Below are 12,358 nucleotides of genomic sequence, written 5' to 3'. Positions count from 1 at the left end.
TCAGTATTGTTCGTATTAAAAAGGATTGATGATGCATTTAAATGCATGCTGATTAGCAGGAGTTTAGGCACCAGGTTTAGATTCTGAAGAGTGAGAACAAATGTGACAGTGACCCAGATATTAACCACAGGATCAAGTTAAGTGAGACTTTATGTAAAATATTAGTGCTGTCAAGCCTAATTTTTGTGTGATTAATTAATCGAAATGAACGCGTTAGTTTGACAGCCCTATAAAATATATGTTTCATTAATGAGTTGGTTTAAGGAGGAAGTGTTCTTGTGGTTACAAGCATGTATCCTCTGAACAGACAGGATGCAGGGCACACAATAATTTGGAAGAATTTCGCTTTATTGTATGTTGTATAAGTGACCCAGCATGCACATTACCAGAACACAAACTGAATTAAACCAAAAATTATCTAATACACCTGTGGGTTTCCACTGACATGTCTAATGTGAACATTTTTTTGGGGTAACCTACTCACCTTGAGGAAGGGACAAGTCCTTACAGTTGATCACTACATGGACTTGCTGACCACAGGCAGATGTTTTACACGGCAGCGGGTGTACGCTCAAACTTAAAGTGAACCATCGATATAGGAAATATGAACTGTCCAGATTGTTCAGCATAGTGTTGGGACAGTTTCTAGAAAACCACTTTTGCTCAAGGGCAATACATCTGAGTTATTGCAAACAGTTCACATTAAGTGTCACTTAGCGTTTTTATGATACTGATAAACTCATATAACCACGTCATTGTAAATGAGGGTCACTCACCCCTCAATTGGCCTCGAGGATAAATAAAAGTTAAATGAAATATCCATACCACATACTGATTCTTATTTGGTTTTGAGTGTTGTCTGCACGGAAATTGATGCACTGATACAAGTACATGCGGTGTTGGCCTACTAAACATTATAAAGGCATATTAAGTACACAAACCAAACACAAGGCTACTTGTGCCAACCAGCCATTTTTTAAATGTAGTATTTACTAATTTCTTCCTGTTTCTGCAGCTGTTTTGCCCCCATCCACAGATTTACTCAAGTAAAAGCTTCACCGTTGTGTAGTGAATACATATGGGGCCAGTCTCACAGACATGGTTTAAGGCCAAGTCCTCGACTAAATTGTATTTTCAATGGACAATCTCCATTAAACATTTCATTTAGTCCAGGATTTGGCTTAATCCGTGTCTGTGAAACTGGCCCATACTGTACTTAAATCTGCCTAAAATCAGAACGTGGTATGGATTTGGTGACACAGTTTGAGCACAGCTTTTAATATTTAAAAATAAGTGGTGAGATAACTCCAGACAGTCTTGGACTTTGTTTTATTCCCATAGAATCAATTCTAAATTATTTTAGAAAACACTTTTAAATAATCCAATGTGTATTAAACGAAGTTAATGCTTAATAAACCTTAACTAACCACTAATTACTGCTCAGTCGAGGCTTAATAATCATGCATTAGCTAACTGTTGTGCATAGTTATTGCTTAACCTAGCAATAGTTAACTAAGCAGTTAATGCTTAATCAAACATTAACTACACGTTTATAACTAAGCATGAACAGGTCGTAAATGCCTAATAAGCATTAGGTATGCATTAACTAACAATGTAACCTTATAGAAAAGTATAACCGTATTTTGCTTTTTTAAGAGTGTAAGGTTAATTTAAGACATTCTAATAGCGCCTTTTAGATGAATGAACCCAATACCTTCTGCAGGAACTCTGTATGAATCAAATGCTGTAGGTGCAAACTCAAATCTTACAGACATGAACACAAACGATGACACTGGCCTGAATGTGAAATACTGGTGTTTATTTGTTGGCACATATATATTACAATCTTCAGTCTTCTCGCACTGGTTTTATTCCACAGTCCCAAATGACAAAAGAGAGGAAAAGAAAATTCCAGTGACACGTACAGCCCTCGGAGAACACATCAAAGAGCATGGTACTTCCTGGCTTATGACCAAGTTCACATGTTCATTTTTTTTTATTCAATTGCAAGTATTTGGGGTAATCTTTTAACAGCTTTTCCAATCAGTTTATAACTAATTAGACTCACGCAGTCTTTAGTATGCCCTAAAGGCAACTAAGTATCACAATCCTCTGCCCAAAGTGATGTGCTTTAAATATTTTTTACTTTGGCCACAAGATGGGGTAATATGAATATAAACCATCACCTTTGATAAATTAAAAAAGTAAGTGACTTTGTTCTCAATAAACCCTATTCCCTCAAGTTTAGAAGCTTACATGTCATATACAGACGAGCCAATTATGATAGCAGAAATCTCCAGGGAGAAGTGGGTAGATGCGTTTGCTCAATTATTACTCCACACATTAACACCAACGTGCTTACATTACTTCATAAATTCGAGCCTAAATCGCTTTAATTATGACAGGAACTGCCTGGATTTTGAGTAAAAATCCGGACACTAATCCTTACTGACCATAGCCAAAGTGCATCCTCTGGGCTGTAAGGGAACTGTGTTAGCTATTTACATGACATTGGCTTGTCAATAACGCAACAGATTCAAGAACAAACAGAAAAAAAATATATGGATAATAACAAGTGGTCATTAAATATTAAGTCACTGGCTGTTACTTGTTGAAATCCTCCTCACATTCATTTTGACAGTACCTGTCACCTGCATCAAACGACCCATGGCTAATTAAATCATCACCAATAAATCAGGGACAATTTTTTTTTAAAGCCATATACAGGTCCACCACCTTAACAACCAATTGCACATTTCGATAAAAGGTCTAATCAACATGAAGTTCCATGTAGGGCATCATAAAGCAGAACTTTGGCCACCACGCCTTTCTGATACACAGCAATAAAATCAGTTTAAAGTCTGAAACTGTTTGTGAAGGAGACTTCAGACTCCTCACATATTTTTCATTAAGGGATTATAAACCAATTTGGAATCCGTCTAAAGCTTGATTTGCTGGCAGAATTGTGCCCACTTGAAAACAATTAGCGGAAAAAAAGCAAGAATAAAGACAACCACTGCTGTCAATGTAGAGAGCGTTACCGCTCCTTTTTCTGGTTTAGCTTTTGATCCACTAGCTGTCAGTTCTCAATGTCATTTCCCATGAAGGCTTTTGTTCTTCTAGACATCTGAATCAGTTTTACGTCTATACTCAAAGTTCAATATGCATTTGCTTCTGGGCTGGACAATTGCATTTGAGCACGCCATAATGTTAAGCAAGATAACAAAAAAAAAAAGTTTTTGTTTATTTTGTTAACATTCAAAAACTAAACGTCCCAGAAGTCATAGCAATCGGTGGCGGACACATTTTGTGACCAGCATGTGAACATGGTGGAGCATTTGGTAACCTAAAGAGCCTGATATTTCCTTCAGGTACCAAAACGGACCCAAAAGAAGAACGAATATTGGCATTACACTTAATTGGATAAACACAGGCACAACGCCATAAGAATGCTAATTTTGCGCCAAATATGCCAGATGTGTAAACAGACATAAGCCAGCTAGTAATATAATTGTGTGTTTTTTTTTCCAGCTTGTTTTTGCTGCTCCCAAGAGGCCAACAATGTATTTTAAATAGAATTAGACATGGAGAGAAAACCTCAGTATTACGTTTTTACCAATACAGAAACCCTCTGTAGGAAAGATCACTGCCTGGAGATAGTGGAACATCTGCTGGCCAGAAAAATACTTTGGTTGTGCTTTACTTCCAAACTAAGTAGTGGTCACTAGACTGCACTTCACTGTATAGTTTCGCCAAAGTGAAATAAAGATGGTAATTGTAACTGTTGCAAATTAGTTCGTCTCAATTTTTTTTTGACAATATTATATTCTAGCTAAAATCCAACAGCAGCGACGTTCTTTAGCCTCCAATGTACGGTACGTCATCTCAAGAGAGAAGTCGCCATGACTTCAATCAGTTTTTCCAGCCTCAGTTGAAATAACATGTACGACTCACAGATGTGTAAGAGGAGTTTTGTCATTTGTACTCTCACCTTTGATCTATACAGAAATAAACAATTTACAATAAAAACCTCTAACCTGCTATCTACAGCGCCTCCAGTTTCACAGTATTGAGCCTGCTGCTTCACGCCACAGAGGCCAGGTGACGCAGCTCAGCTAAAGAGACTTTTGCCAGACATTAGAGAGAGAGAAAAAAAAAGTATTCAAAAGCATTTTACATGTTAAAAACGAGGTCTCAAACTGTACAAGGCTTGTTTGTTCTGCATCTTGCCAAAGACAGCATTAAAGATTCCTTTACTTTCAATGTCAAGCAGGTGTTTTGAGTGTTTTTGGGGATGCAGATTAAATACTAAAGGAAGGGATAAAAAAAAATCATGACCATAATGAAGTGCCCACTAAAGTCACCCGTGCTATGTTATAAACACCATGTAAACAATTGCTTTTAACCAAACTGAATGTGAGGAGTAAAATATGAAAAATTACTTTTTAATAACTTAAGTGATATGTGTTGGATTTTGAAATTACAAGTCCATGATTTGGAAATCTCCTACTTCTACGCTCTCAGTATGTGGAGGAAGATGTTGTAGTCAATCACAAGAAAGCATTCAAAAACAGAGAAACAAAACAAAAAAGGGGATTCAAAAGGAGGTAAAGACACTGAGGAGAAAAAGCTGGCTCATTTTACATTGTACGTACGATGACATTCTTTCACTCCCTTAACAGTATATATGGTCTGTTTGAGAGCGAAACGTGTAGTGCTTGGCTAGCTTCCCAAATGAGAGACAAACACACTTGACACTTGAAATTCAAAAGACTAGTAAAGGGGCAATATCCTTCTTATTAATGAGACATCAACAACCACGATAAGGACCAAAATGAAGAGAATCCAAAGTCCTATCCCCAAGTCTGTCGCAGTCAGCATCGGGTCACTCGAGCAAGTGAGACACAACAAAACAGTGCTCATGCAAGACAAATCACTTACCACAATTCTGTTCATTCAGATACAGACAACATTTCCTATCCTTATTAAACAGGGGAGGGGGGTACACTAATGGGCACATTCATCCACAGAGAAATAAAAGAAAAATGGAGGAAAGTTTAAAAAGACCACCAAAAGCCTTCAGCTTAAGCACTAAGTATACACTTTTACATTACAACAGTAAAAAGTAGTTCTTGCATTCATTAAACACCACGCTAAGGGCGCATTAAGGAAAGAGAATGAGTGGAGCGAGGGGAACATTTCATGCAGTTGTCAGTAAAAAGAAAAAAAAAAAGAAAAAAAAACAAGGGGTCAAAATTACATTTACAAAGTGTTTCAGACTATTCACCCAACACTTGTCATCAAGTCTGTGCCACAGCTCTGGCACAAAGGAGTTGGCAAGGCAAACCATGTTATTGAGACAGAAGAGAAGAAAAGAAAAGAGACAAGAAGAGAAATGACACAAGTAAGAGCGCAAGTGGTGGCGAAAGCTCCTCGGGGTGTCAGAGATATGGTTTTAGTTATCTGATTCCCGAGACAGAGCTCTGATTGATGTTGTAGGTAGGGGAAAGGTCCCCACCTATCGTGGCCACCAAAGGTGTTCCGTTGCTGGTCAGGCAACTCTGCTGGAGAGCCTCGAAGTAGGTGGCCTGCACAGGCTTGTGTGACAGCAACACTTGTATGGCATCGTCTATTTTAAACCATTCCCTTTTTCTCCCTGTTGACAAAACAAGACACCATTGTGGGGCACGTTAAGACATGCAGGACAAAATTGTTGAAAAATAGGTTTTGGCTACCGTAATTATTGGTGCTGTACAAAGTGTTAAAGTGGAAATCAAAAGGGCAGGACCAAAGCCGGCATTATAATCTCCCAACACAAATTAAATCCTTGAACTGTAATATCACTCAGGCTTGGGAAAGAAAAATAAAGCCACAGACAGCATGTGACCGTCTGAAACCTTGTCCGTCTATTCTCCATTTTGACAAGAAAACAAGTGCAGTGCTTTACCAATGTTGAGCGAGTCCTCCCAGTCCTCCAGCAGCTCTGTTACAATGAGAACATAGACGAATGTTCTGTGTTTCCTCTCTTGGTTCTGTAGGGGGGGAAAACAAATGGTAATTTTCTCTTCTCATTAACAAACATGCTGCACATTATGTTGACATCTCAAAGCCATAGATGGTATATAAAGGCCTAAAAAGAAAAACCCTCACCTCAAATACTCCAACTAAGCGACCTAGAGTTCCCTTCACTCCGGCCTGTAAAATAAAGAGAATATAATTTAAAAGTTGAGCAAATACAGACCACAGCATTACAATGGACAAGTAAGAAATGTCCCTTAAGATATAGAAGCAGATGGGATGTCAATACAAAAACATAACACCTGTACAAGGTAGTGCAATCCAACATCCTAACAAACTACATTTTTAAACATCAGTGTTTAGTGTATCGGAGAGGTACTGACTTTTTAAAACTGAATGTTTATAATTATTCTGAAACTGTAGTAAGATGATAAGATTGTTTCGATTCCCTGAAAATGCACTCCCATCAAATTCCTGGATTTTTAATGAATCCTCCCAAAACCGTAAAAGATCAAATACAAACTAGTTTTGACCAAAAGCTGAAGTCATGTCCAATACTGTCAATGTGGTCTCATTTACAGTAAGATAAAAATAATTTGACAATTAGATTCTGGGAGCAGACATTTATAGTTGCGAAGAGTTACTTGGAAATTAGCTTTGTTTTAAACGGTCATTACCAATCTAAGTAACTCAAGACTGTTGATGCAAACACATAATAGACTATATTCGAGTGGCAAATAACTATCAGTCTTACCACTGATTTGATGGTCTAGTTATTTTGTTTATCAATTGACCCATCCTTCCTTCAATACAAATTTAACAAAATAGTGAAAGAGAATTTTTTTTTTGCATTTATCAGCAGGACCAAATTTGTCATCTATACTTTCTTATGAAATTAATTTTAAAAAGTTGCCGGTCTCAATTCTACAACCGAAAAATACATGTTAAAATTTCTGCTCAGCTATCAATAACTGACACGCATACAGCTTCTCTGCACATTATATTTAAGTATCATGTAAGATCAAGTAAAAAGGTCAAAAACAAACAGGATACCCGCTATGACGTCGTAGGTGCCGTTACTTGCCAATAATCCTAAAACCTGAGCCACACAAATGTCACAACATGTCATACGAAGAGGACAACTTGAACATCTATCACAGCTTGTTGTTACCCTTCAATTTATTTTAATAACAAACAAAAAAATTCCATGTCAATCTTAACTCCCAGAGGTGCATAATAGGTAATGTTTTGATGCAGCGCCAGGCTGTTCGCTGACATCTTTGCAGCTTCTTCAGGTTCCAGTTTCAGTTTAAAAATAAATGTTGACTGCACAGTCTAACACGTCCTCAGTGTTGGACTCTTAGGCTTTCAGCACGATCATTTGTAGAAGAGTAGGCCAACCACTAGAAATCTCAAATATGTGCCAGGGATAAGTAGTAATAGGCCAAAAGTCAACCTGTATGTTTTTACGAGATAGAAAATGTAACCTATCTCAAGCACTAGTGTTATTTAAGACTGCTGGGCATTATCTTGGAAGAGGATGTCCAGCATTGAAGCTGCATTTCAACTTATGCAATGTGTCTTCTTGGTGCAGGGTCAGAGCGTATGACTACCAATGAGCTCATGTTGTGACCAACAGTCAAGATAGACAAAGGAACCCTGTGGGGTGAACCTTGGGCCGCTCTCCACTGCTGTGTCTTCACTGTCCTCTCTGGTAAGACTCCAAACCGATGAGCATAAAGCAATCCCTCACTCATTACTCATATACTCATCAAAAAAACCTTGCCAGGATTAGGATATGTCCTGTTACACCATTGCCCCAATAAGAGGCTTAGGAAGCCACATTGCTTAGTGATGCACCGAGTGCCACTAAAAGTCATCACAAAGTTTCTGAATGCCGCCTTTTGGCGTAATTAACAAACAGTCACAATGTGAAATCATGTTTGACCCTGTGGAAATGTGTAAGCAAGCCGCAGCGTCCTGCTATCGCTATAGAAAATCAAACAGCAGGAGCCAGGATAAGAGATGAGACCAGCATCCATCAATGTGATGGATCACACAAATAGAATAGCTTTGATATGAATTAGTGACCTGTAGAGAGCCCACCAGCAGGGTGAGATCCAGTGTCTTCAGGGCCTTGTTGCCTTCTTGATAAAACCCTCCCACAAGGTACAAAAGAGGGATGGATGTAGGCGGTGTGAGTGGGATATTGATTTCCAATGAGCCACAGAACTGTTTACTAATTGCTACCTATCTGCCGCAATGCACATTACCCAAAAAAAATACATAAATATTTTGTCCTTAAATGCCTATGTGACAAGGCCGGTGATGTAAAAATGAAAACAGTCTTAAACGTACATAGAATGATAGCCGATTGTTTTCCTTCATTTGCTGAATTTGTGGGATTGGACGGTGCTGCAGTGTAACCGCTGGGCAGCCAGTGTTCAATCTCAGCCTGACCTCATGTGACACCTAAACACTGCTTTGTAACACGATGCTACGATACAGCTTACATGTTGCTAGGCTCTCCCTTCTCTGTCCGTGCAAACAGGATGACTGCGCTGACAAAATGAGCTTTCAGAGCAAGGTATTAGACCTAGTGTTAAATACAGAGCTGATTTAATAGAAATGTAATACAATACATCTTGTGAGCCACGCTTCAAATGGAGATCCTTTCTCAGAACAATATTCCTGGCTATGAACTAAGTCTAGACAGGCATGTTTCACATTTGTGTTGCTTATACAAGGGTCAAGTAAGGTTTGCCAGTGCCATGGTCTACTAGGAATGCTTATCGGACAACATAAGTCATTTACAAGGAGAACAAAAGAAAAGGGGGGCCCACAACATATAGGCTTGAATGAGTTAATTTAATGGTGAAAAACAGTTGCAGGACCAACCTCTTCACACACTTCACGAGCTGCAGCAACATTGGGCTCCTCCTCGGGCTCCATTCCACCTCCAGGAACTATCCACTTGTCAGGATGTCGACTACTGCTCACCAGCAGCACCTGCAAGGCATACAAGAGTGGTTAGACATTGCGGGCTAACTCATCGTGTTTGTTGTCATTGGTGTATGTTCATATTACACAAGCATTGCTGCTTGAGCAAGATATTTAAGTTATCAGTGTTGGTAATAGACGGCAGAAGAACCAAACCCTGACACCTGACAATAAAGCTACTTCAAGAAAACTATCCCTGAAATGCCCGAGAGCTAGTTATCCTGCTGTATATTGTGTGAATGAAATTTACTCACAGGATGGTTGTGAGCAAATCATGCAAATGTTTTCCAGAGCTACTGTATGAGTCACTGAGTTTGCTTTTCTTTTCTTTCCATTCACTCAGTGTGAGTTCATGGTGTCAACAATCTGCTGGAGAAAAAAAAATGATGTTGGATGAATGCCGGTCTAGTAGACTACGTGTCTTTTTACCTACGTGCAGGTCATACCGATGTGTTTACTGTAATGAACAGTCCATGTTGTTCACAGTCTGCGCTCTGCTTTAACCACAATGACGAATACATTTAGTCTCAATTTGTCTCCTTTCCTGGTAAAATGTTTTACAGCACAAAGACATCTTTGTGCATGTTGTTGCCTGGACATCAGCTTCCCAAATTGCCTCTGATCTCAAATAACCCTTTGCAGGCTACTACGGAGTGGTTCAGAGCACACAAACATAGGGGGTGACACATTAATAATTATGCTAACTACGTGATTGAATTTGTACACGGCAACAAACAGGTGTTGAGGTTGACATTACGCAGTTGGTTTTTCAAATATTCAAATCATTAAGTATAAAATCCTCCCAATAAAGCACAAATAAAAACAAACAAATTAACACTTGTTTTGACCAAAATCTAAAGTTTTTTCCTGCAAGTACGGATGCTCACTTCATTACTTCAACACTTCACTACATTATGGTCTAAATACATTAAAAACATTTTTTTGACAATTTTGTTCTGAAAACAGACTTAAAAAGTGTTACTTGTCAGGTTTCTGAACTCTCGTGACTAACTGTGGCAACCATGTCTCTACAAGCTCTCCATTAGTTTTCATATTTAGATGTACATTAACACATTCATTCATACCATTAAGTTAATATCTGTCTATAGTTACATTTGTTGTCTTAGATTCTGGTGTGTTCTTCTTTCTTCGTTTTAGTATGTTGCATTGTTGGAGGGATTCAGAGGGATTAAAGAATTCCATTGCCAATGACTGTGCCTGTATCCGATTGTGTTGTGTATATGATTACTAAACAAACTTAACAGCTAGCTATATATACACACCCACTATTTGGTTAGCAATACCAGTTCAGTATTCAAGAAGGTTGATTCGTCTGTCATGTGCACAACAATTACAGGACCAGTCATTGGCTATATCAATTCTTCATTCTCACGCTCCCTTCCCTGAAGCAACATTAAAGAAAAGGAAATAAAATAAAAATGTATATAGAGAAACGTACAAGCGATGAGAGCCACCTGAGACCAAGATAAACACAAACATACTGCAAAGAGTTAGGTGAATTAAATTCAAAATGTAGAGATATGGTAAAATAGAAAATACAGCTAAGAGTAAATGGAATAGAACACTCTAAAATGAAATATGTTTCTGCACCATTTGCAGATGTAAATGGCAAGTTATAAGCAGTGTTAATTATAAACAGACGCAACATCATGAACAGATGTAATCACAATATACAAATGTAAACAGTGTCATTGTAAACATTGTAGTCTCTTTACATATGTTGACTGTAGTCAAGAGATGACAGCCTGAGCCTGACAGCTCAACAGTTAAGCAGTTGTATGGCCTGTAGAATGAAACCCTCCCTGAGCCTGGTTAACATAGTTAAGTTAACACTAACAGCTACTTAGCTTCCCACATCTACTATAAACATAATCAGACACATCTCTGATTCCCTCACTTAAAAGGCTATGCAATGGTTGGTCATTATTACAACGTCAACTCTAACAGCAGCCTGGTGTGGGGGCTGTGGTCTATCAGGCTAACGAAGAGATAACGTTAGCATTAGCACGCAGCTAACAGGTTAATTTCAAGTAGAAAATCCAGAGGTTGCTAAATGCTAAGCTAAAGAAGCTTACATAACTACGGAAGCCCTAAACGAACAGGGAATCATACATTGTAGTTATGATTTAATTCCCTGTTTCCCCGACATAGCGGTATATTTTTTTCCATATCCGAACACAACAAAAAACTTTGTTTTCCATAGGCAACAGGATAATTCATTTGAGATCACAATTCAATATAATGTGTCAATTAAGTAATGAAGGATGACTTGAACACTCCTGTATCAGTTACCCGAAGACTAATAAACCTATATCTGCATGTTCTGAGCTTCATTACGGAAGCCCTAAACTGAAGTCGTTACTCAACAAAACATATTAGACCGTGATCTCAAATTAATTGTCCCCTTTCTCAGTAAAAACTCAGGCTCGTTTTCTCGAGAAAATACAAAAATATCCCGTTATCTCGGCTAAACAACTCAACTCTATCAAGGGAAAAACTGAGGAAATAAAATGTATGATTCAATGTCCGTTTAGGGCTTCCGTACATATCACCTGGGTAAGTAAACTAAAAAATAACTGTTTAATGTACAACCGCAAAAGACAACAATAAACTAAGAATAGACTGAGTTATCGTTTCCAATTGGTATAAAACCCCAGCTGTGTAGATAAATGTGCCCATTGACAGACAGAGATGACACTGATAGCAGCTAATGTTAGCATGGCCCGTCAGACAGCTACATCCCCGGACTCACCTCCTCCTCGGCTTCGCTCCTGAAGCACAGACAGGCGGCCCGCTTCTTGTACCCATCCCCGTCGTACGTCCGGGTTTGGTTAGACTTAAGCTTCATCATTTTTAAAAGGGCACAAAAGTTCAAAAGTACAGCTAAGTTTACCGCTTGAAAAGCTGACGGTTTTGGACGTAAAGTCCTTCTCCGGGGAACCTCGGCGTTTAGCTTAACAGAAATAACTTCTTCTTCGCTTCATTTTCACAAACCCAGGCACATCTACGGCACGGTCGCCATTACAAGGAGCCGCTACGCCCACGACGTAATTTAACCTTTAATAGCTCGAGGAGCGTAAGAAATGTACGTATGTGGCGTTGGAGAATTGGGGCAGCGGATACGGGGAAAACGCAACACCATGCTCTGACTGGAGCAAGCCGGTGAGGGAAACTGGCACTTTTGGCTCCAACTAGCTCGTAATAAAGTAGCCTAAGTATATACCAACTTACCTAAAAATGTAAACTGTTACATTATATATGTAATATGCTGTGTCAGAAAATTATTAGATAAGGTTTGATTAATCAGTTTCAGCACCTC

General features: G+C 38.7%; 1 protein-coding gene across 1 annotated transcript; it reads right to left on the bottom strand.

The window, feature by feature from the left end:
- Positions 1-1,816: 1,816 nt before the first annotated feature.
- Positions 1,817-12,043, bottom strand: nudt3b (nudix (nucleoside diphosphate linked moiety X)-type motif 3b). Its single transcript, XM_080026827.1, has 5 exons — positions 11,792-12,043; positions 8,917-9,027; positions 6,151-6,195; positions 5,948-6,032; positions 1,817-5,656 (listed from the first exon to the last, which is right to left on the bottom strand). The coding sequence occupies exons 1-5, from the start codon at positions 11,888-11,890 to the stop codon at positions 5,460-5,462; spliced, it is 537 nt and encodes a 178-aa protein (XP_079882953.1). The 5' UTR covers positions 11,891-12,043; the 3' UTR covers positions 1,817-5,459.
- Between the last annotated feature and the right edge of the window lie 315 nt (positions 12,044-12,358).

Source organism: Ammodytes marinus (assembly GCF_949987685.1).
Source record: "Ammodytes marinus genome assembly, chromosome: 4".
NCBI lineage: Eukaryota > Metazoa > Chordata > Actinopteri > Uranoscopiformes > Ammodytidae > Ammodytes > Ammodytes marinus.
The sequence above is the reverse complement of the archived record's forward strand: the minus strand, read 5'-3'. Positions and strand labels throughout refer to the sequence as shown.

Excerpts from the sequence above, each read along its gene's own strand:
- nudt3b (XM_080026827.1), bottom strand. The coding sequence starts at position 11,890 with ATGATGAAGCTTAAGTCTAACCAAACCCGGACGTACGACGGGGATGGG. Across the intron at positions 6,196-8,916 it reads CTCGTGAAGTGTGTGAAGAG|GCCGGAGTGAAGGGAACTCT; the intron begins GTTGGTCCTGCA and ends TTTATTTTACAG. Across the intron at positions 5,657-5,947 it reads GGAGGACTCGCTCAACATTG|GGAGAAAAAGGGAATGGTTT; the intron begins GTAAAGCACTGC and ends TTTTGTCAACAG.